The 23713-nt window shown below is 42.0% G+C and overlaps 1 protein-coding gene across 1 annotated transcript; it reads left to right on the top strand.

The window, feature by feature from the left end:
• The first annotated feature begins 940 nt into the window (after positions 1–940).
• Positions 941–21670, top strand: LOC139321346 (B-cell receptor CD22-like). Its single transcript, XM_070950016.1, has 14 exons — positions 941–951; positions 1271–1377; positions 1522–1917; positions 3263–3556; positions 4992–5261; positions 6204–6458; positions 8253–8516; positions 10360–10629; positions 11812–12072; positions 14032–14131; positions 15081–15144; positions 15902–16059; positions 17381–17465; positions 21046–21670. Exons 1-14 carry the CDS (start codon positions 941–943, stop codon positions 21208–21210), a joined length of 2700 nt encoding a protein of 899 aa, XP_070806117.1. The 3' UTR covers positions 21211–21670.
• Positions 21671–23713: the final 2043 nt, after the last annotated feature.

Genomic DNA, 23713 nt, shown 5'->3' with positions numbered 1-23713 from the left:
GAAATACAGCTGACTCTACTGTACCTTTAGGAAGAATGTGATATTTGCTGTAGGCTGCTGATACTGGAAGCTGGTGGTAAGAAGACCTTCATTTTTTAAAGTAGGCTGATCTCCTGTTGTATAATGGAAGATAGGTTTCCATCAACTGGTCAAGGAAAGCCAGAACAGTTTGGGTTTTATGCAGGGAATGAGGGGGGAGAGATTTTGATATCTCTTTCAAGCAGCACTGTCTTCTATTCAAAGATATTTACCCATGTAGTAGGCTGTATTGTGATTATCCTTGTCATCTTCTCGTCTTTCACACCTCTCATCTTTCCTACTATCTTCTCCTATTGGTATATTATGATTTGTCAATTGTTGTTGCATCTTATGACCTATGACTGTTATGGTGAACCTATGGCACGTGTGCCACCGGAGCCATATCTGTGGGCACACGAGCCGTTGCCCTAGCTCAGCTCCAGCACGCGTGCTAGCAAGCTGATTTTTGGCTCGCCCTGCTCATGCCGCCCCTCCCTTCCCAGGAATCAGTAAGTACAGGGCTTGTGTGGGAGCTCTGGGAGGGTGTTTTTGGCCTCTGGATGGCCTCCGGTGGGGTGGGGTGGGGAGCCATTTTTGCCCTTCCAAGGCCCCCAAAAAGCCTCTGGAGCCTGGGGAGGGTGAAAAACAAGCCTGCCGGGCCCACTGGAAGTCAGGAAATGGGCCTTTTCCAGCCTCCAGAGGGCTTCTGGGGGGTGGGTGGGCAAGCCTTTGGAGCCTGGGGAGGGCGAAAAATGGGCATACCGGGCCCACTTGTAACCTTTGTGCCACCCCATGCCAAAAGAGGGGGAGCATGAGGAGGGTTGTGTGCGCATGCGTGGGGTGCAGGAGGTGGGGGCATTGAATTATGGGTGTGGGCACGTGCGTGCGTGACCCCCCCCGCTTCCCTCGCTTTTGACATGTGATGGCAAAAAGGTTAGCCATCACTGATCTATGATGTATCACTTTGTTCTTTGTGTGTACACTGAGAGCTTATGCACTGGAGACAAATTCCTTGTGTGCCCAATCACATTTGGATTCTATTCTATTCTATTCTATTCTATTCTATTCTATTCTATTCTATTCTATTCTATTCTATTCTATTCTATTCTATTCTATTCTATTCTATTCTATTCTATTCTATTCTTCTAAATTGGTGTGCTTTGGGATTGCTGCATTTTTCCCTCTTTGTAATGCAACTCCCTCTGAGCCTATCAACAGCTTTTTGGAAACTCTTTTCAACTTTGTGATGAAGGAGCAGTGACAAGGATGGAAATGGAAAGACCTCCTTGGAGGATCCAAGCGATGGCTCGATCATTGCATTTCTTTATGATAGTGTCACTTTTTATCCACTTCCAAACCGTGAGTAAAATCTGGAATGGGATGGAGGGTTTTCACCGTGGAAGTACGAAAACACTACTGACTTGTTGCTCTCTCAGTCCATTTTGTTTTGAGAGGTAAGGAGATGGATCTTAACCAAATATCATTATTTGATTCTCTTTTCAGGTTCTCTAGGCAATCCATTATCTGTGACACCCGAAAACCTAAGTGTTTGGGAGGGATCTTGTGTGACCATTTCATGCAAAATCAAAGAGGAGCATAATGGTCGATCTATCAACCAGGTGTCCTTTGCTTGGTATTTTAACCCTTCATTTGACAATGACCGACGTGAGTTCAGTGGAGAACTCTTATATGAGAGCAACCAGACAGCAACTGAAGTCCTTTCTGAACGTAGTAATCAAGTGAAATTTGTGGGTGATTTAAAAAGCAAAAACTGCAGTTTGAAAATTTCCCAGCTCCACCGAAGTGATACAGGCACTTATGGGATCAGATTTTATTGGAAATCTGGACTATTGCCTGAGCAACAGAAATGGCTATCTCAAGTTACTATTACGGTTCGTGGTAAGTTTTTCTGAGATCTCTCTCTCTCTCTCTCTCTTTCTCTGTCTCTCTTCTATCTCCCTTCCTATCTCTATCAGTACAAAACCTTCCTTTTCAAAACATCACTAACAAACTTTGAACTTGCCACTTGCAGTCTATAGATGATTCCAGGATATTAATTAGGACATAGCTTTCAAAGGCTGCAACAAGAAAATGGTGCTTTCCATCTATGGGTGTTTCACATACTCTATTTTCCTAATTCATCAGAAGGATGTATTCAATAGATTGGTCATATTTTCTCAAATGGGGATGAAAGATTGTCCAGAAACTTATCTTCCTCTTTACCTGTGAGTCTGCTCGACTGAAGCATAGTTATAATATATTGGGTCCTTTGCCCTTCCCTCTTTCCAATCAGGAGTGCTCAACCTGAGCCTTATTGCCACTGTGTCCTTCCCCAAAATACTTTGGATGCAGAATCCAAAAACCCTTTAGATATTGCTTCTGAATTATAATTTTTAATATGGTAGTGGGGGAGGGGGGTATATTAAATATATTGTACTTTTTGGAGTATAAGACACATTTTTTCTCCCCCTAAAAGTGGGTGAATATTGCGGTGCGTCTTATACACCCACCCACTGGCCCACAACCTTTGGCTGTTTTCGGCCTCCATGCATCGCATTTCTGGCCTCCACGTGTTGCATTTTCGGCTGGTTCCAGGCAGTGGGGATCGGCGGCGGTGAATGGGCCATCCTGAATGGGTGGCAGCAGCGAATGAGCACTGGCAAATGGGCTGCGCCAAACAGGCCACAGTGGCAGCGAACAGGCTACAGCAAATGGGCAGCGGTGAATGAGCCAAAGTGAACAGGCCAGTGGTGGGTTGCCCCCAGTTCGCACCGGTTCTATAGAACTGGTAGTAAAACCAGAGGGAGGCTCTGCCCACTGACCCTGACGTCATTAAAATGCTTCTGCGCATGCGTGCGCATCCCTATTGCGAACTGGTAGTAAAGGTAAGTAGAACCCACCCCTGGAACAGGCCACGGCGAATGGGCCACAGCAAATGGGCAAAGGCAGATTTGTTTTCTTGTTTTCCTCCCCCAAAAAGGTACGTGCGTCTTATACTCCAGTGCATCTTATAGTCCGAAAAATATGGTACATTAAATGTAAAAGGGTTTTTTTTTTTTTTTTTTGCTTTCCTTTCTCCACTCCAGAGTTCAGTCTGTGAGTATATGATAAAATACTGGTTTGAACGTGATAGATTTCTAAATGAATAAATTTTCATTTAATGAAATGGCTTTCATTAAAAAGCAATTCAACTTTATTCAACATCTGTGTAAAATATTTCCTTCCTTCAATTATCTGATTGCAGAAACCCCTTCAGATCTGATTCAAACAAAGTCCCCAGAAATGAAAGAAAACAACACGTATACAGTGGCATGTTCAATACCTTATCATTGCTTTGATGAGCCCATAAAATTGTCTATCCAAGGATTAGAAGGTCGTCATCTTCTGCCCCCAAAAATGACCACTAAAACCAAAATAATAGAGACTGAACAGACTTTCATGGCCACTTGGAAGGACCATGAGAAACAATTGACATGCTTGCTAAAAACCTATGATGGGAGAGAAACAACGAAACAGTTTGCAAATCTGATGGTGAAATGTGAGTGTTGTTTTTTTTTAAGAATAGAATAGAATTCTTTATTGTCCAAGTGTGATTGGACACAAAAGCAATTTGTCTTGGTGCATATGGTCTCAGTGTACACAAAAGACAAGATACATTCGTCAAGAATCATAAGGTACAACACTTAATGATAGTCATCAGGAACAAATAAGCAATCAAAACATATTAGGAAACAGTCAGTATGAATCTTAAGGATACCAGCAACAAGGTTACAGTCATGCAGTCATAAGTGGGAGGAGATGGGTGAGAGGAACAATGAGAAGATTAATAGTAATGCAGACTTAGTAACTAGTTTGACAGTGTTGAGGGAATTATTTGTTTAGCAGAGTGATGGCGTTCGGGAAAAAACTGTTCTTGTGTCTAGTTTAATGGGATAAAAGCTGATGCAGGGGTCAGGGGTCAGGGGTATACCTAGGATATGGCCAAATCTGCAAGATGGTGGACACAATTGGGTTGATCAAAGCTTTGTCTATTTTTAAATGCATCCTATGTGGACCACAACCTGAGGACATCCATGGCAATGGTGATATATGGAAAGAATACTTTGTCTAATATGAATAATGAAGGATGGACAATTTGAAGAACCTCCATGTGTAAAATGAATACCTTTTGCAATCATGACCTTCAAAAATTTCCATCTCTGTTTTCTAGAAATTTCAGGGAAAGGGTTATAGATTCCATACAGTGGCTGTGTACATACACGTCACAACCAATTATGTAACATATAGGACAGGAGTGTCAAACTCGTGGCGTCACGGCAGCGTCATATGATGTATCGTGACTTTTCCCCCCTTTCGCTAAACCAGGCGTGGCCAGTGCGTGACACATCTGGGCTGCGGGCCGTGAATTTGACAGGAATCTAGGAACTGCATTCAGAAAACAACCAAGCTAGTTAGTTTGTTTTTAATCTCAGTTAGTTATAGTTTGGGCAGGAGAGAGACCTGCTCTGATGATCAAATGTATGTTTAGGTCTAGCTTGCTGCATGAATCCAGGAAAACTGGTTTAATACAATATCTAAATTAAGTATGTTGTTTATACCAAACTAATGGCTCTTGAGAAGCCTAAACTGCATGGCTCGATATTGTAATGCTTCATATAATAATTTCATCCTTCTGTGAGAGACAATATTCCAAATTAGGCACAAGGCTACAAACATTCCACGGACTAAAAGGGGAACAAGGTTAGGCATTTTTTGCTGAGTAAAAAGTATTATTTAAAAAAATTATTTAATGCCGACTCATCCTTGACTCTGGGAATCTCTTATGAGATTGAAATGAATTGTGTCTCTGAGGTAACTATAATTCTGAAGACTGTAATTTGAATTCCGGAACATTTGATCTTAATTGTGTCAATCATTTTTCTCAAGCATTTTTGCTTTGTTTTATTTTAATTCTGAATCTTGTTTGTTTTTAGATGCTCCCAAAGGAGTTAAAGTGAATGCTGATCGTGGAGGTGCAGTCAAAGAGGGAAACAAGCTCACTCTGGAATGTACAGTTAGCAGCAGTAATCCATCTGGGCTTTCTTATCAGTGGTTTAAGGATGGTAAAATTTGGAACGATTGGCTACCGGACTCCAGAAGAGAGTTTTATAGTTTAAAAGAAACAGATTCTGGCAGTTACAGCTGTAAAGCTAAAAACGACATTGGAAGTATCAACTCTGGAAGTCTGACAATCGACGTACAGTGTGAGTTGATTAATTAATTGCCCCTGAGTACCAATTCTCTCTTAAGGCCTCTTCACTGTCCAGTTTGTCTGAAGATATTTTCATCTTCCAAAGGGAAGGTCATGTACACTCATCTGCCAATAAGACAATCTTTGAAGTTTTAACTAAAATTCCCATGAAAAATATGTCACCTACAGATTCAGTAAGCTGACCCTAGAAATGTTTGCATGTTTTAATTTTCACAAGTGGTTTATCTGTGGACAATCCATGGATTATCCATTTTTCATGGTACTTTGGTTAAAAATGTGAGGGTCATCTTATCCACAGATGGGCTTGAAATTAAGTAGATACAGAATATATGGGTAGTTTTAAAAAGTATTACCTTATATACTTGTAGATAAGCCCATCTATAGATAAACCAAACCCAATTTTTCAGTGCCCACAGCCAGCAGTTTGATCCTGACTGGCTCAAGCTTGATTCAGCTTTCCATCCTTCTGAGGTCGGTAAAATGAGAACCCAGATTGTTGGGGGCAATATGCTGACTTTACAAGCAGCTTAGAGAGGGCTGTGAAGCATTGTGAAGTGATATATAAGTCTAAGTGCTATTGCTATTGCTATTTTTCCAGAAACCAATTTTCCTGGTTTTTGGCAAAAAAATGCTAAACAATGGTTTTGCTTAACAACCATGGTGTTTGTTTAATGACCATCTCAAAAAAGAGCATAAAATCAGGGAGGGGGGGAGAGAGGGAGAGGGAGATACACACACACACACACACACACATACACACACAGAGAGATACAATGACACAACAAAAATTGCAGGCTCAATTACAGTACTCAGCTTTGTTATCATCTTCTTGTCCACATGAAATTGATTTATTCCCTTGCCCCTTCAGGAGAAAGAAATTGCCAAACATCTGCCTTACAAAAAACCTGAAATCAATTTTGTTTTAAATCCCCAGATCCACCAAAAGTCTATATTATAATGCCACCATCACCCATCCAAGAAAAGAACAATGTGGTTTTGAGATGTTCAGCCACCGGCAACCCTCCCATCAGTGGTTATAAATGGTACAAAAGCAGCACATCTGGTATTATCACGACTGGATCGGAACTGCGACTTGAGGCAATTCAACCGGAGAATTCTGATACCTATCATTGTGTGGTCCACAATGAGATAGGTAATTCGAATGCCTCTGTCACACTGAATGTTCACTGTAAGTAGAAACAGATCCTGGCACTGGAAATTGTACAAAAAAAACAAAACAAAAAACCCAGAAGGCTGTTTAATCCACATGGCTGTATATTACTTATAGATTAGCAGGAGATCTTTTACATTGTCCGCTCCCCAGTGTTGCTGGGGATGTTGAGAAAAAGACACAGTTGTTTTAAACCACTGTGGAAAACTGCTCCATTCAAGGGCCAAAGAACCACTTGGAGACTAAGCGCTGCACAGCCCCAGTCCTATATCTTCTCTCCTCCAATAAGGCCAGGGGTGAAATTCAACATGTTCTGACAGGTTCTGGAGAACTGGTAGCGGAAATTTTGAGCTGTTCGGAGCACCGGCAAATACCACATCTGGCTGGTCCCAGAGTGGGGTGGGAATGGAGATTTTGCAGTATCCTTCCCCTACCATGCCCACCAAGCCACGCCCACCAAGCCCCACCATGCCCACCACCAAGCCATGGCCACAGAATGGGTAGTAAAAAAAAATGGATTTCATTACCGAATAAGGCACACTTCAGAAAAGCAGAACTGAGATCCATATAATGTCCTTTGGAAGCCACTATATGGAAGGGTAAAATACAGATTTCCAGATTCCGTTGCAGTTGAATTGGTGACAATTTTTTTTTTTTCATTCTAAAAGTATCAAAGTTATGGAACTTTTCTTTCAATACTAAAGTCCTGGAGGTGAAACTCACAAGTCCCTTGAATGATACAAATTTGTCTTCCCTACCTAACAGTGACAACAAAAGATAACGTTCTGAAGTAGCTCTAATTATGAGCTGGCCAGCCTACAAAATCTCCGCCTGGAACTGCTGTTTATATGTACTTTTTATTTATTGACATTTTCTCCCAATCCGTAGCACTGCAATATTTTGCAGGCTGCAGCACATTGCACATTGCACCATCTCGGCAAAGAAGTAAATAAGGGTTGCTGGACTTCTGTTACCAACCTGTCTCGGGAACCAGTGCCTCTGCTAATTCAAAGTGGGGTACAACTTTGCAGAGATGCTTCAGAGCAGGGGTCTCCAACCTCGGCAACTTTTTAAGACGTATGGACTTCAACTCCCAGAGTTCCTCAAGCTGGTGAGGAACTCTGGAGTTGAAGTCCACAAGTCTTAAAGTTGCCAAAGTTGGAGACCGCTGCCTCAGAGAATTCTGAAATCAACACCGCAAAGAACCTTTTTCAAAAGCCGGAGAACTCTATAGTCCAGGGATGGCTAACCTTTTTGCTGTCGCGTGCCAAAAGCAGGGGGAGTGTGGAGGGGTTGCGCACACATGTGCCAACACCCATAATGCAATGCCTCCCACATGCCCAGCCCCCTGCGTATGTGTGCATGACCCCTCCATGTTCCCCCTGCCTTCCGCACATGCACACATGACCCCTCCCCCCACAGCCCATTTTGGGCCTAGTAGGCCTCCCTGAAGCCTCCTGGGACCAAAAATGGACTACGAGGGGGGGCATGCCGCACTCCCTGTGGCCCATTTTGGTGCAGGGAGACATGATGCTCCCCCTGCACTGCTCCTCCCCTGCACATTCGTGTGCGACCCCCCCATGCATGCATGTGCACCCCCCGCATATGCACGCATGTCTCCCACATGTGCCCCGCCCCTGCACCGATGACCCAAAATCAGCTGGCTGGTAGGAGATATTTGCGCACGCATGGAGAAGGTGAGCTGGGCGACAGCTCGCATGCCCGCAGAGAGGGCTCCGGAGGTTCGCCATCACAGCTATAGTCTATCTACTGCATTAAAAACAACAACACCCTATTGATTTTGTTTTGCAGATTGCCCCAAGGATGTCCAACTTTTTCATTTAAATCATTTACCCATCAAGGAAGGAGACAAAGTCATTTTGAACTGCTCTGTGGGCAGTAGTTACCCCAGCATCAACTATTACATATTTGTTGGGTCAAGTGGCGACACGCACAGAACTCCTCGCTCGTCACTGGTGTTCATCGCATTACCTGCACTACACACTTCTTACAGATGCGAAGCGTGTAATAGTGTTGGCTGCACTTCCTCCCCAAGCATCACTTTTGATGTCCTCTGTAAGTAAGAATAATTATATGATGAGCTGGAAGCCTTTAAAGCAGCTAAATTGTTCCCAGGAGGGACCCACAAGAGCATTGGCCATTCCAGTCTTGGACAGAGCAAGTATAAGAAATTGAAGGTGGAATAAATTATTTTAGGAAACTCAAGTTATAAATCTTTCTGTTTAGACTGAAGGAGCACAATTTGGTTTGGGTTCAGAGCTATACACCACATTTTGGGGTAGCACACCAACTCTAAAAAAAAAAGATTAATTAATTAACTTTGGACTGAATTTAAATGTAAACGTTAAAATGGATATATTCATATGCTCAAAGCATTTCTCCTTTTTGGTGTGTTAGAATTAGAATTTCAACTATAACTTTGGGAGGTGTTCTGATGGAGATATAGCAGAAGACCCTGCTATGGGCACCCATCCTAGCTTTATTTTATTGATTTATTATTCTTCTCATCTTTCCTATTACCTATTTCCTTATCTTCTTATGACTATACATAACTTTGTTGCTTGTATCTTTCAAGTATATTGCTTTATTTAGTATCCTAGTATGATTTATGTTGATTGCTTATTTAGTATCCTATGACTAACACCAAGTATTGTATCTTATTATTTATGATGAATGTATTTTTTATAATAACTTTGATCATGATTTATCACTTATTGCTTTTATGTACACTGACAGCTTATGCACTGGAGACAATTTTCTTGTGTGTGCAATCACACTTGGCCAATAAAGAATTCTATTCTATTCTGTTCTGTTCTGTTCTGTTCTGTTCTGTTCTGTTCCGTTCCGTTCCGTTCCGTTCCGTTCCGCTCCGCTCTGCTCTGCTGTGCTGTGCTCTGCTCTGCTGTGCTCCGCTCTGTTCCATTCCGTTCCATTCTATTCTTTGATAGAATTATAAAACTGCCTTACGTCAAGGAGCCCCAGGTGCACTCTCACCTCTATTTTTCTCCACAGTAAAAACCCTGGGAGAATGATTGCCCAAAGTCACTCAATTAGCATCTGTAGCTGAAGATGTACTTGAACCTGCCTCTCCTAGTCCAAGTTCAATATTTCAACCACAACCTCATATTTTTTTAAGAATTATTTTTATTTCTTATACACGTAATGTAAATGTACATTGTCTTATACATAATTAGTCATACATATACATATTTTTCTTAAAGAAAGTATAAGAATAAGGCATTTTAGTTACATTTGGGATTGCTCTTCTACCCTTTCTTTTCCCTCATTTCACAACAAACCGTCTTCTCCTTCTTCTTTCTTTCCCTTCCCTCCCTCTCTACTTTCTCCCTCCTTCTCTCCTTCCTCTTTCCTACTTCCTCTTCCCCCACTCCACCCCTCTTTCCCTTTTTCACCTTCTCTCCTACTCCTGTCCCCTGCCCTTTCCTCCTTTCCTTTCCCCTTTCTTCCATTCCTCTCCCTCCCTCTCCTCTTCTTACACTCTACTCCTCTTGCCTTTCTTTCTCCTTTGTTGAACCACAACCTCATATTGACAAAGCTCTGGGCATAATCAAATCATTTTGGGGCATTGCTACTTAAGGTTTGTACAAGCAAACAAATGAGTAAAAATAAAATGCTTTAGAGTGGTTCAGGGGATACGTCAAAAGTTGAGAATGATTTAATTAAAGAGTCTATAGCTTTGGGTTCAAAAAGGAAAGCGGATGCTATTAGTTGAGTTGTTCAGTGTAGCTAATGTATGCCTCCGATGCTGGTCACTCTGGGCAGATGTTCAAGAGCAATAAGATATCACTCTCTGTGATATCTATCAATATCACAATAAGATGTTCAAGAGCAATAGGATATCACTCTCTGTGCTTGCATTTTTCCTTTTGTCCTACAGATGGCCCCAAAGATGTCAGGCTCAGTCAAGAACCTTCAGGGTTGGTCCTCGAAGGCAATTCTGTTCATCTGACTTGTAGTGTGAGCATGGCCAACCCCAAGGAACTCAGCTACACCTGGTATAAAGATGGGCAACTTCTGCCACTGAACTCTACAGAAAAGGTTCTATTCATCCAGAATGCCCAGTCAATGGATTCTGGCATCTACCATTGTGTATCAAAAAACATCATAACAAATGCAGAGTCTCCAGTTATTAGGCTGAAAGTGAATTGTGAGTAGAGATTCAGTGTATAGTCATGATGTCCTTGCTGTGCTCAATGGGCTTTCTCTCCTAGGTGAAGTCATTGTGGACTCAAGTTCGATTCTTGCTTACTGCTTTAGGCACAGTGACCTTGGGCCAATCCCTATTTTTCAGACCTAGGAAAGAGTCAAAGGGAAACTACTTTTGAAATTTTGTTCAAAAAAACTGCAGGACTTGTCCAGGCATTTGGCAGGAGTTGACAACAACAACAAAATGGAAAACCTACCACAGTGGTCATAGAACTCTTCTTTCTCCTTTGAAAAATGAAAGCTGCACTTCACGGAACATGGGGTAGTCTGCCATATTGGGTATGATTTCAGTAGAATCTAGTGGAATGTACTGCTGTCAGATGCAATCTTGACCCCAGAAGTGATTTTAAAAATGGAGAAGACATATTCAAGGGAGGACTGGAGGATCTATTATATTTGTTGTCCGATGACTCCCTTGCCAGTCATAGATTGTAGTTCTAAACAACAGTGAAAGATGATTAAGGCCCTCAGATGCCTTTAGGTGATTGCTGTATGAGCAAAGACTATGGACTTGAGAAAGCAATGTTTTGCAATCTTGATAACTTTCAGATGTGTGGACTTCAACTCCCAGAATTCCACAACCAACATGACCATTGCTAATAATTCTAGAAGTGGAAATATCAGGAAATTACCAAGGTTGAGAACTAATGAATATAGATTCAGGGGTGAAATGCTACTGGTTCGGACCGGTTCACTTGAACCAGTAGTAAAAAAAAATGCTACCGGTTTGGGCAAACCAGTATTTCCGATGATCAGCTGTGCCGCGTGATTTATATTCGCTAGAAGGCAGGAAATCCTGCTTTCTAGTGAATCTAAATCACGCGGCACAGCTGTTTCCCCCCTCGCTGTTCTACTTACCTTTGCAGACTGAGAAAAGGCTTCTTAATCCTCCTTTTTCAGAGCTGTGCTGTAGTGCATTTGGTGCGCGCTGTGCATGCACACGCGAAGCAAACTGGTAACAAAGCGAACCAGTAGCAGAGCATTTCACCCCTGATATAGAAGCATATTTTCCCATCTATGTCTTTTCTTGAGTCCTTCTAAATGCCTTTGTCTTGCAGCAGATGCTGAGAATCAAATATACAAATGCTGGATTAAATTGAGTGACACTTCCTTTTTCTGACAGATGGACCTCGTAACGTTCATCTAACTCTAGACAAGAAAGCTGTTATTGAAGGCATGGATGTCAATTTGAGATGTGATAATGATGCTTACCCATCAGTGGCTACTTACAAGTGGTACTGGAAAGGAGAAGAAATCTTTATGGAGAGTTCCAAAATCTTAGTACTCAGGAAAATTAAGGTGGAGCAGTCAGGAGAATATCATTGCGAAGCATTTAATTCTATCTCTAATAAGGAATCACAGCTCATCACCATTAGTGTATCCTGTGAGTATTTCCCTTGAAAAATATTGTTATAGTTCAGTGGTGAAATTCAAAAATTTTTCCTACCTGTTCTGTGGTCATGGTTTGGTTTGGTGGGTGTGGCTTGGTGGGCATGTGACCGGGTGGGCATGACTGCACAACTGATTCACACACAATGTAAAAGCAGCTGGACTTCACACCAAATGGCCCCTGCAACAAGCAGGAACCTCACAGAGTCACAGAGAGCTCAAAAACAAACTCTCACACTTTACACAAAAATAACACAAAAGCTACACAACTGACTCACACACAATGCAAAAGCAGCTGGACTTTATACAAAATGGCCCTTGCAACAAGCAGGAACTTCACAGACAATCAGGCACATTGTGATTGTCTCACAGATGATTGGTAATAAGAAAAATGGTTAAAAAAAGTAAAAAAAAAAAAAGGTTCTGACATTGCCCGGCACAGTTAATTGTCACACAGCTAATTGTCGGAACTATTTGTTTACTTTTTAAAGCATTTTTTTTACTATCGGTTCAGGCAATTATTACTACTGGTTTAGGCGAACCGGCCCGAACCGGTAGCATTTCACCCCGTTACAGTTCCTAGGTGAACATTCTTGATTAAGAAATTCTTGGCAATGGAAAGATAACTAGTCAAACCAAAACAAGCAACTTCATGTTCTGCAAATATTTTGGAGAGCAACTCTAAATGTTCACGTTGGCTTGGAGATTCATGAGAATAGAAATCAGGCTGGCTGATCCTAAAGTACAATTTTTTGAATGAGCAACTCATGGCTGAAGAATTCTCTATGACATTTAGTCTGTTGTCAGAGTGGAATTTATGTTTTCATACCTGGATTGAGGAGATAAATAGCAATACCACTTAGACTTATATACTGCTTTACAGTCCACTCTAAGCAGTTTACACAGTCAGTTTCAATGCCCCCAACAATCTGGGTCCTCATTTTACTGACCTCGGAAGGATGGAAGGCTGAGTCAACCTTGAGTCAGTGAGACTCGAACTACCAAACTGCTGGCAGCCAGCAGTCAGCAGAAGTAGCCTGCAGTAGTGCATTCTAACCATTGCACCACCATGGCTCAAGACTCAGAAGAAAGCTATAGATGATTTCTTAACAAACAAAGCAAAAATGAAAACGTAAAAAACAAAACCGAATGAAAAACCAGATACCTCGATGCAATTTAATTCATATATTTTGCAAATTGTATTTCTCTCCTTCACACACTCTCTCTCATATTTATACTAACGTTCCCTAATGTATGGATTTTCAGTAAACCAGCTTCCATAGAATCAAAGCAAATAAAATGGCAGTACCTGAATGTTGTTCTATCGTTTACCGCTTTTGGGTTCCTCTGAGCATGCAAACTATATGAATAGAAACAGTGGTGAAATCCTCCGCTGTTTGCCACTGGTTTGCTGCCTGCACATGCACAGTGTGCGCCAAATGTGCATTGCGTGCACACAATGCATGCTGCACACACATGCGCAGAGCGCTCCAAACGCACGCTATATGTGGAAAAAGGAGGCTTGGGAAGGTAAGTAGAACAATGAGGGGGGGAACAGCTGTGCCACATGATTTAGATTTGCTAGAAAGCAGGATTTTCTGCTTTCTAGCTAATATAAATCGCGTGGCACAGCTGATAGTCAGAAATACTGGTTTGCCCGAACCGGTAGCTTTTTAAACTACCGGTTCACTTGAACTGGTAACTTTTTGTTACTACCAGTTTGCCTGAGCCGGTAGCTTTTTTTTTTACTACCGGTTTGCCCAAACCACTAGCTTTTATTACTACCAGTTCACCCGAACTGGTGTGAACTGGTAACATTTCACCCCTGAATAGGAATATGATGGGGCATTGATTGGCATAGGTTTGATGAGCAAATAAGGTCATGGACTCAAGCTGACACAAAATCAAATCGAGATCCTGCTAAACTTTGTTATTTTTCATTTCTACTGTGCAGACAGCAAAGCTACACTGATGAAACGAACTTTGATTAGCCTTGGCATGGTTCTTGCCGTTATTATCTTACTGGGGTTGCTGATTTATGGCTTGAAGAAATGGTAAGTGAGAGTCAATGGCCTGCAGGCAATGATCAACAATCGTCATGATGGTCACCATCCTACTGCTAGAGTAGGGTGCCCTGCAGTTATGAAGGATAGTGGGGAAAGTCACTTTTTCTAAGGCAGACTTTTGCTTAGTAATATTTTCAAGATTCTTTGCTCCATTGGCTGATGGGGGACACTTCAAAAGAAAGCCATGTGAGAAGAAGCGAGGTACCATCAAAATCAAATCAAACCTTTATTGCAGTTTAATTTAGGCAAGAGAGATTAAAATCAAATTGAATCAAAGGCTGAAATAAGACTCGGCAAACCAAATGTCCTATTCAACGTGAATCTTAGAAGGGCAACTTACTAGTGGTGTTCAGCATCACATTGGGGTACAATGGTCTATATTAAAGGTAAAGGTAAAAGTTCCCTTTGCACATATGTGCTAGTCGTTCCTGACTCTAGGGGGTGGTGTTCATCTCCATTTCAAAGCCAAAGAGCCAGCGCTGTCCAAAGACATCTCCGTGGTCATGTGGCCGGCATGACTCAATGCCAGAGGTGCACGGAATGCTGTTACCTTCCCACCAAAGGTGGTCCCTATTTTTCTCCTTGCATTTTTTACGTGCTTTCGAACTGCTAGGTTGGCAGAAACTGGGACAAGTCACGGGAGCTCACCCCCGTTATGTGGCACTAGGGATTCGAACTGCTGAACTGCTGACCTTTTGATCAAGAAGCTCAGCTTCTTAGCCACTGAGCCACCACATCCCTTATTGGTCTATATTGGGTGTTGCCAATTCTGCAGGAACCACTATAGTTTTGAAGAAGCAATTGGCACTTCTGGTAGGACTGGGTCCATCTCACAGGAACAGCAGCATGTTCCCAGTGGCATCACAGCATCCATCCTGTGAACTGGTTCCAAAACCATGACCTGGAGGTGGACCTAATTCTGTTTCTCCTCTTGCAGGAAGAAAAAAACACGTTCAGACATTGGCAGCACACAGAGGACAGGCTCGTTTTTTGTGAGGAAGGTTAAGAATCACTTTCTATTGTTTTCTATGGTACAGTAGAGGTGGAGAGGGCATTGAGGAGGATTCGTAGGCCTTTTAGCGCCCTTGCAGTTCTAATACCCTAAATGTTCCTCCTTCTTTCAAATCCAACGATTGTGTTATTAGCCTATAATACTTCTTCTCTATTTAGTAGCTGAGAATGAGATGCAGTGGAAGATCGTGTCTCTGTAACCTGCAATAGTTAGGTAGGAAAGAAAGAGGGGGGAAAAAGAGAAGGGAAGGGGAAGGAAAAAGAGGTGAAGGGGAAGGGGAAAGGGAAGGAAAAAAAGGAGAAGGAGAAGGGGGAGGAGAAGGGGAAGGAAAAAGAGGAGAAGGAGCAGGAGGGAGGGAGGGAGAGTGAGAGAGAGAGAGACACACACAGAGAGAGAGACACAGAGAGAGAGCATAGTGGCTCCTAGATTGGAACTGTATTGTGGATGTAATGAAGGAAATTGGGGATGATCGCTCTTTCTCGTCTAACTTACCTCGTAGAGTTCTTGTAGAATTGAAACGTGAGAAGAGATATTAATATATCATCTTGAGCTTTCAGACGAATCAAAGGGGGACATCCGTGCAACAAATAAGTCATGAATGGATACAATTTGCCCAGCGCCCCGATTTTCATTTTCCAACAAGTTGCACTGATCAAATTCTTCCTCTTTACTGAAGCTATGAAAGTTGGAGGGTTAGTAGTCTTCCCTGGCTAGAATACTGAGGGTTTTTTCCCCCCTCCCCTTAGGCCAAGCGAGAAGGACTACCTAATAACAACTCCAGACCAAATGGAGGTAGAACAGGCAGCCCCCTAGACTGCCAGAATGAGGAGCAAGACGGCACCATTTCATATGCAAGACTCCAGTTCGCCCACAGTGGGTTACAGGACCGTACTATTTATTCCAGGTATGATGATGATGAAGTGATAAAGGATCTAAGAAATCATGAGGGATACATTGCTGGCTTCAGCTTTTAGAAGATTCTTGATAAGTTCTGCCCCTTCCCTTACTTTGCCTACTGCTTCCTCTTCACCATGGTTCCCCCAGTCCATCTATTTGCCACTCCCTTTGGATCTCCAGCATCTTCTGGGAGAACAGAGAAGATGGACAAGCTGGGCTTCTCCTTGCTCATTTGGAGAGAGAATGTGAAGAGCAGGAAGGAGAAAAAAGAACAGCCACAAGATCAGGAGCTTATGTGGATGGACAATGCCCCCCCCCCCCACAACTGATGCCACCAGGCCTGGACAACTCTTGGTGTTAATTCTGGTTCAATGCAGAGGTCAAGAGAAAGTTCTTTAAATTAGGGATCTGCAGATTTTAGAAGGGGGTGTTTGGATTCAGTGAAGGCTAAAGTGCAACTTATGTCCAAAGTCCTTTATCAAATGCCCAATTCTGCTCTTCTAACCAGTGGAATGAGTATTGTGTGCTTCCCTTTGCTTATTGGAAGTCACTTCTGAGCATCTGCAGGCCGAAATGGTCAACTGAAGTCACTTTGCAGAGATGGAGTGACTTACATCCACAGGAGGCTACATTATGTCAGTTCGAAGATGGTCAGTTGTGATTCACACAGGGCTCCCTTAGACCTCCTTGAGGCTGACTAGATATACAAAACAGCAAATTATTGCCTCCTTGGCTGCTGAAATGCCATACAGGAGGTCTATCTTTGAAACCATAGCCTTATTTTTCAGTGTATTTGATCCAATGTCACTTTAGTTCCAGTCTACGAAGAAGGATAGAGCAAAGTTCTTGTGGATCCTAAGTAAAAATAGAGTAAATCTAGGTGATGGTGTACAAAAACATATGAAGTAGAAGTCAACTAGAAACACAAATTTATCTCCTATTATGACATCATAGGAGCTTTTCTTTTCTTTTCCATATTTTATTATCTCCCTCCCCACTCCCTCTCTCCCTCTCCCTCTCCCTCTCCCTCTCCCTCTCCATCATCCATCCATCCATCCATCCATCCACCCACCCACCCACCCACCCACCCATCTATCATCTATCATCTATCATCTATCATCTATCATCTATCATCTATCATCTATCATCTATCTATCTATCTATCTATCTATCTATCTATCTATCTATCTATCATAAAATATCGAAAAGAAAAGCTCCTAAGTTACGTGTGTCTGTGTGTGTATTTAAAAAGTTATTTTGAAGAGAAGAAACAAATGCCAGCAAGTCCATCAAATAATCTCACACAATTAATGTCTTCTTGATTACAGTGTCATGCAGCCAAACTTGGGACTGGATTCCTCAGAGAACAGCGTGATCTACAGTGTAGTAAAGAAACCTTCATTCCACCCCAAGGTACATATTCTTTGAGCTGGATCCCTGTGGGTTATGAACGGAGGGCATTCTTGACTCTATAGCTCAGATATTGCTGGGGTTGCAGATCTCAGAATGCTCAGCCAGCACAAACGGAAGGTATCTATTTGGGTAAGGCAGGTCCTTTTTCTTTCCTGTTTTCATAGCAGAGACAGAAAGGTTTGAGTAGATCATACAGATGATCAGAGATACTGTAAGTCTCCTACAAAGTGATCCATTCCTCACGCCATTTTTGGTGATAATACTCAATATTATTTTCTATCGATTTTCTATTTCAAAGATGAGGGCCAGGTACAGTAATGCCCAAAATTGTGGAAACCTTTTGGGAAAAGTGTATTTTCTAAAACTAGCTAATAACACCACTTTTTTGGGGGGAGTAGTACCATAAAATGATATATCCATGGAAAGATCATTTAATCAAGAATGTAATGCAATAACTTTTATGAAGGATTTACTATTAGAATAGCAGTTACAGTATAAAGAAGAAAAGTGAAACACGTAGGAAAAACGAGATAGACAAAAATGATCACCCTGTCAGTTAATACTTAGTTGGGTAACCTTTAGCATGAATTATGGCCTTACAATATCTTCCCAAGGAGTGAACCAAGTCTTTCAGTTCTGCAGCTGTTCTAATGTGAAACCAAGATTGAATGATTGCTTCTATTAACTGGGTTTTATTGCTGGGTCGATTCTGACTAACAAGTTTCTTTAGTCAGCTCCATAGATTTTCAATTGGGTTAAAGGTCTGGGCTATTCCCAGGCCATTCCAGCAGTGGAATAGGATTATCTTGAAACTCCAAAAAAAAAAAAAAAGGGGGTGTTATTATTAGCCATCAAACCTCAAAAATACACTTTCCCCAAAAGGTTTCCACAATTTTGGCCACGACTGTATATAGGAATGACCAGATGGGACCCTCACCAGATACGTTTGGACTACAACTTCTATCACCCCCAGGCAGCCTGTCAGGAGACGGGCTGGCTTGAGATGATGAAATCTGAAATCCAGTTATATGAGAAAGTCATGGTCTTTTGATTCAGCTTCTTCTTTTCGGATTCTTTTTGTTGTTGTTGATACAATTCATGAGAAATGATCGTCCTTGAAATAACCATTTATATTTCTCTTAAGAAGACAAACATGTGCTTCCCTTTTTCTGGGCTGAGTTTCTCTATTTTATGATGTGGTCCCAAGGGCTTTTGCTGTTGATGCTCTTCCCTCTTGCGCTTGCCAGCTTTTATTTTCATAAAGTCCCTGTAGCTATTTTTGGCAACATGTAAAGCAGAAATTGAATCATGCACAAGGATGGGCAGTATCGGCTGATTTCCTATATTTCCTATATTTAGCATGAAATCTTCTTCAGTCCATCTCTGCATGAGCGTGTAGATTTATTTGAAAAATGGAAGGTCTGCAAAGATCTTTGTTTGCAATTGGCATGCACATTTTCCATATAGAATAGAATAGAATATTAGGCAGGAAGCCAGGTAGGTGACCTTAACAGAATAACAGAGTTGGAAGGGACCTTGGAGATCTTCTAGTCCAACCCCCTGCCTAGGCAGGAAACCCTACATCACTTTATCCAACATCTTCTTTAAAACTTCCAGTGTTGGAGCATTCCCAACTTCTGGAGGCAAGTTGTTCCACTCATTAATTGTTCTAACTGTCAGGAAATTTGGTTTGGTGTCATCTGCAAATTTGATGAGTTCCCCATCTATCCTCTCGTCCAAGTCATTGATGAAGATGTTGAAGAGTACTGGGCCTAAAACAGAGCCTTAGGGTACTCCACTGCTTACTTCCCTCCATGTAGATGCAGTTCCATTGAGGACTACACGTTGAGTCCGGTTGGTCAGCCAGTTACAAATCCATCTGGTGGTGATGCTGTCACCATTTTTCTACTTTATCTAGTAGTAGGTTATGGTCTACTTTATCAAATGCCTTACTGAAGTCCAAGTAAATTACATCGACAGTATTCCTCTGCTCCACTAATTTTGTCACTTTGTCAAAGAATGCAATAAGATTAGTCTGGCATGATCTATTTTTGACAAACCCATGTTGGCTTTTGGTTATTACTTTGTTTGCTTCTAGGTGTTCGCTAATTCGTTGCTTGATTCTCTTTTCCAGAATCTTCCCTGGTATTCAGGTCAGGCTGATAGGCCTGTAGTTTCCTGGATCTATTTTTTTTTTCCTTTTTTGATGATATGTTTTTGTGTTGGCATATGCACTTTTTGCAAGCCAATTTTGCTTTATTTTTAAAGGTGCCATTTTAAAGAGATGACAGAGAAAGATGATAGAGCTTTTTAAATCTGCAATAATGAGAGTATGGGACTTTTTCAGTTGAAGTGTAGCTTTCTTGCAGTTTAGGAAGCGTGGCCATCTAAGTAGGCTTCATAATAACGAAAATCTATATAATAGAAAACAGCAGGGTCGGCAGTATTCATCCCCTTTTCATCCATGAAGTAAGCTGACAAACACGCACCACACAAAGAAAAATAGAAAAGAATTGTTCACTAAGAATAATTAAGAAAAACATAAGGGAATTTGAAAAACCACAAGCCAAATTTCGATAAGGTTGCATTGACTTCAAAGTTTTGATTAGGTGACATTCAAAAGGTGAGTTTCATTTGACTCATTAGGTCAGGTTAAAAAATGTCAGCGGTGAAATCCTCTGAAGTCTGCTACCAGTTCTGTGAGTCTGCTACCGAGCGTGTGCTTTGCGCACGGATGCACACTTTGTGCACATGTGTGCCTGAGGCACACCTGCGCAGAGCTAAAAAAAGAACATTTTGAAGCCTTCCGAGTCTGCAAAGGTAAGTAGAACAGCGAGGGGGGGGAATCCGCTGTGCCACATGATTTAGGTTAGCTAGAAAGCAGAAAATCTGACAATTCTAGCTAATATAAATTGTGCATCACGGCTGATCGGCGGAAATACCGGTTCGCCCGAACTGGTAGCATTTTTTACTACCAGTTCAGGAGAACTGGTCCAAATCAGTAGCATTTCACCTGAAAAATGTGGTCTACACTGACAGAACATGGCTCTCCAGAATTGCAGAGTGGAATCATTCTCAGGTCATTTGAAGGTGCTGATGACTGAACCTGTTCAGATTTAAGTACAGGTAGTCCTCGACTTACAACAGTTCACTTAGTGACCGTTCAAAAGTTACATGACTGAAAAAAAGTGACCTAGGACTGTTTTTCACAGTTATGCCTTTTGTAGCTTCCAATGATCGTGTGATCAAAATTCAGATGCTTGACAACCGGTTCATACTGATGACCAATGCTGTATTCGAAGGTCACATAATCACCTTCTACAGCCTTCTGGGAAGCAAAGTCAGTGGGAAAAACCGATTCATTTAACAACCGGGTTACTAACTTATCCACTGCAGTGATTCATTTAGCAACTGTGGCATGAGAGGTCATAAAATGGGGCACAACTCCCTTAACAAATGTCTCGCTTAATGATAAAAAATTTTGGGCTCAATTGTTGTCGTAAGTGGAGGACTACCTGTATAAAGTTCACCCGAATCTACTATCCTTTGCCTAAACAAGTTCCTTCTCTTCCTGTTTTAGAATGACACCAAGATGGATTATGAGAATGTGACGAAGAAAGAAGAAGAGGAACTGCACTATTCTTCCTTGGTGAACCTAGCGCCACGCTCCCGTCCCACCAACATTGACTTAGAAACAGATTCTGAATCAGAAGACAGCATCCAATATGCAGCTCTGAAGCACTGATCTACTCAAGTTTGCAGAGATCAGGACTCTCCTGCTAGGGACTGGAAAGAGATTAGAGTTGGGTGTGTCTAAAAAAAAAGCTTTCTTTTTTACAACTCTCAGGAATCTGAGAGTTCCGCGGGTAAAAGAAGAAAGATAAAATAGGATAAAGGGCTAATAAAGCCAGTATTTAAGTTTATATTGTGTGTCCAAGTCCACAACAGGAAGTATATAATGATCAGCTTTCAACATATAAACCTAATTCACTGGTCTTTTTCATGACTGCTAAAGCTTCTCTGTCTGATATTCAATCCACCTCTTAGAAACTATTATAGAGCAGCTCAAACTTGTTCATATAGATGCTTTTTTCAGGGGTGGGCATCGAAATTTTTAGCAAGGGGTTCTCTGCCCAGTTGCTGGGTGGGCGTGGCCTAGTCAGGCTCCTGTACCATGGCGGAGGGGGGGAGGAGAGCGTTTTTGCCTTCCCTGGGCTCTGGAGGATTTCCTCAAGCCTCCAGCAGGGCGAAAACAGCCTCTCCAGGCTCCAGAGGCCCTCTGGAGGCTGGAAACCTCCCTGTGCCTCTGCGTGCGTCCTGCACTTACCTGCATCCAAAATGGGCCACATGGGGACTCCTGGGAGGGCAGGGCAGGGCCAGCCAGGAGTGGGATTTGGGGGTTCTCTGAATTGCACAGAATCTTAGCTAGAGGTTCTCCTGAACCTCTGCAAACCCCCAGCAGCCCACCCCTGGCTTTTTTTTCCCAAGAGGCAACTGGACTTTCTTGTTTTTCTTTGAAGACATTTCGCTTCTCATCCAAGAAGCTTCTTCAGCTCTCTCAAAGTGCATAGCTAAATGTCTATGGAGATGCTCAGTCATCAGTTGTCCCCAAAGATGCTTTTTTCTTTTCAAGAGGCAACCGGAATTTCTTATTTTTCTTTGAAGATGTTTCGCTTCTCATCTCAGAAGCTTCTTCAGCTCAAAAAACACCTTTGGGACAAAAAACACCTTTGGATGACTGAGCATCTCCATAAACTTGTTCATATAGTTTGTTATATAGTTCATAGTTCACATATAGTTCATATACTTTCAATTCTGACAAATAGGACTTTTTCAGGCCAGAGATCTTCCTGACTAGACAACCCTAATTTGCTATCTAGGTTATCAGATTGTCTTGTGTTGTATCTTCTACCATGGCACAGTTACTTCTAGCTTACCAGTTCCAACCATGTGAGATCTATTACCAATCAGTTCTTCAAAATAAATGAAGTGATAATCCCAGATACAGTTTTCCTTCTGTGCTTCTCAGGGTAGAGTTTGATATGTTCAGCCAAATACATTAAATCCAGCAATCTCAGCTTGATTAGCAGCTGTGTTTTTGTGAATGTGACTTAATGTGTTGGGCAAACTGAGCCCATTTGGTTAGTGTGTGGTTAAAAAAAAAGCTTATAAAATTGGGTATAACTCACTTAACAACTGCCTTCTCAGCAACGGAACTTCTGGTCCCAATCGTCATTGTAAATCAAGGATTACCTGTTATCTGTCATGAAGTCATTCCAAAATGTATGATGGCACATTTTTTATATATTAGCGACAAGCTCATTCTGGGTTGTCCTCCAATGTTAAGAAGGTTTACTTTCCTGCTGAAGCAGCTTTCTGTTTTTCTGCCTCATTCCCAAGATTTGTTAGGTTTGTTGTTGTTGTTGCTATTTGTTTTCTGGACAATAGATGGAGTCAAGTTGGTTTTCTCCTTGCCTGATGTTCTTCCAGGGAGGCTGTGGGTATAATCCAGGGGTGAAATCCAGCAAGTTCTGACAGGTTCTGGAGAACCAGTAGCGGAAATTTTGAGCAGTTTGGAGAACCAGTAGCGGAAATTTTGAGTAGTTCAGAGAACCGGCAAATACCACATCTGGCTGGCTCAGGGTGGGGTGGGAATGGAGATTTTGAAGTATCCTTCCCTTATCACACCCACCAAGCCACACCACAACCACCACGCCATGTCCACAGAAATGGTAGTAAAAAAAATTGGATTTCACCACTGGTATAATCTCTCATAGAATTCATTTTCCTACTACCCTTGTTTTCCCCAAAATAAAACCCTGTCTTATTTTTTTTTGCCACCAAAAAAGACACTAGGTCTTATTTTTGGGGGTGGGGAATATCATCCACTGACTCACTTCACTTGCATGTGTTGCCCCTGGTCTCCTTTTTGCTGTCAGAGGCCTTCAGGAACTTCTTCTGCGGCCGGCAAGGTATTCATAAAAGCCTTGCCAGCTGCAGAAGAAATGGGCCCAGATGTGCAAGGCCTGGCTGCAACTGTCTGAAAGTAAGTAGTAGGGCAACTCCACCACCCCTCATCCCCACCCTAGCTAAATTTTTACCCGTGCACCCTGGAGTGGGCAGAGTCTTAATTAGGGTTTATTTTGGGGGTAGAGTTTATATTGGGCGCACGTGTAAAAACCAAACTAAGACTTACTTTCGGGGTAGGTCATATTTTTGGAGAAACACAGCAGAATGTATTACCCAGT

The sequence above is a fragment of the Pituophis catenifer genome, unplaced genomic scaffold (genome assembly GCF_029215685.1).
Source record: "Pituophis catenifer annectens isolate HBS135680 unplaced genomic scaffold, rPitCat1.0.hap2 SCAF_9, whole genome shotgun sequence".
Taxonomy (NCBI): domain Eukaryota; kingdom Metazoa; phylum Chordata; class Lepidosauria; order Squamata; family Colubridae; genus Pituophis; species Pituophis catenifer.
This window is presented reverse-complemented; position numbering and strand designations above follow the sequence as displayed.

What these genes read in the sequence shown, in the direction of transcription:
- LOC139321346 (XM_070950016.1), top strand. An exon ending in CATCACCATTAGTGTATCCT is followed by an intron (nt 12,073 to 14,031) that starts GTGAGTATTTCC and finishes TCTACTGTGCAG; the next exon opens with ACAGCAAAGCTACACTGATG. An exon ending in GACCGTACTATTTATTCCAG is followed by an intron (nt 16,060 to 17,380) that starts GTATGATGATGA and finishes TCTTGATTACAG; the next exon opens with TGTCATGCAGCCAAACTTGG.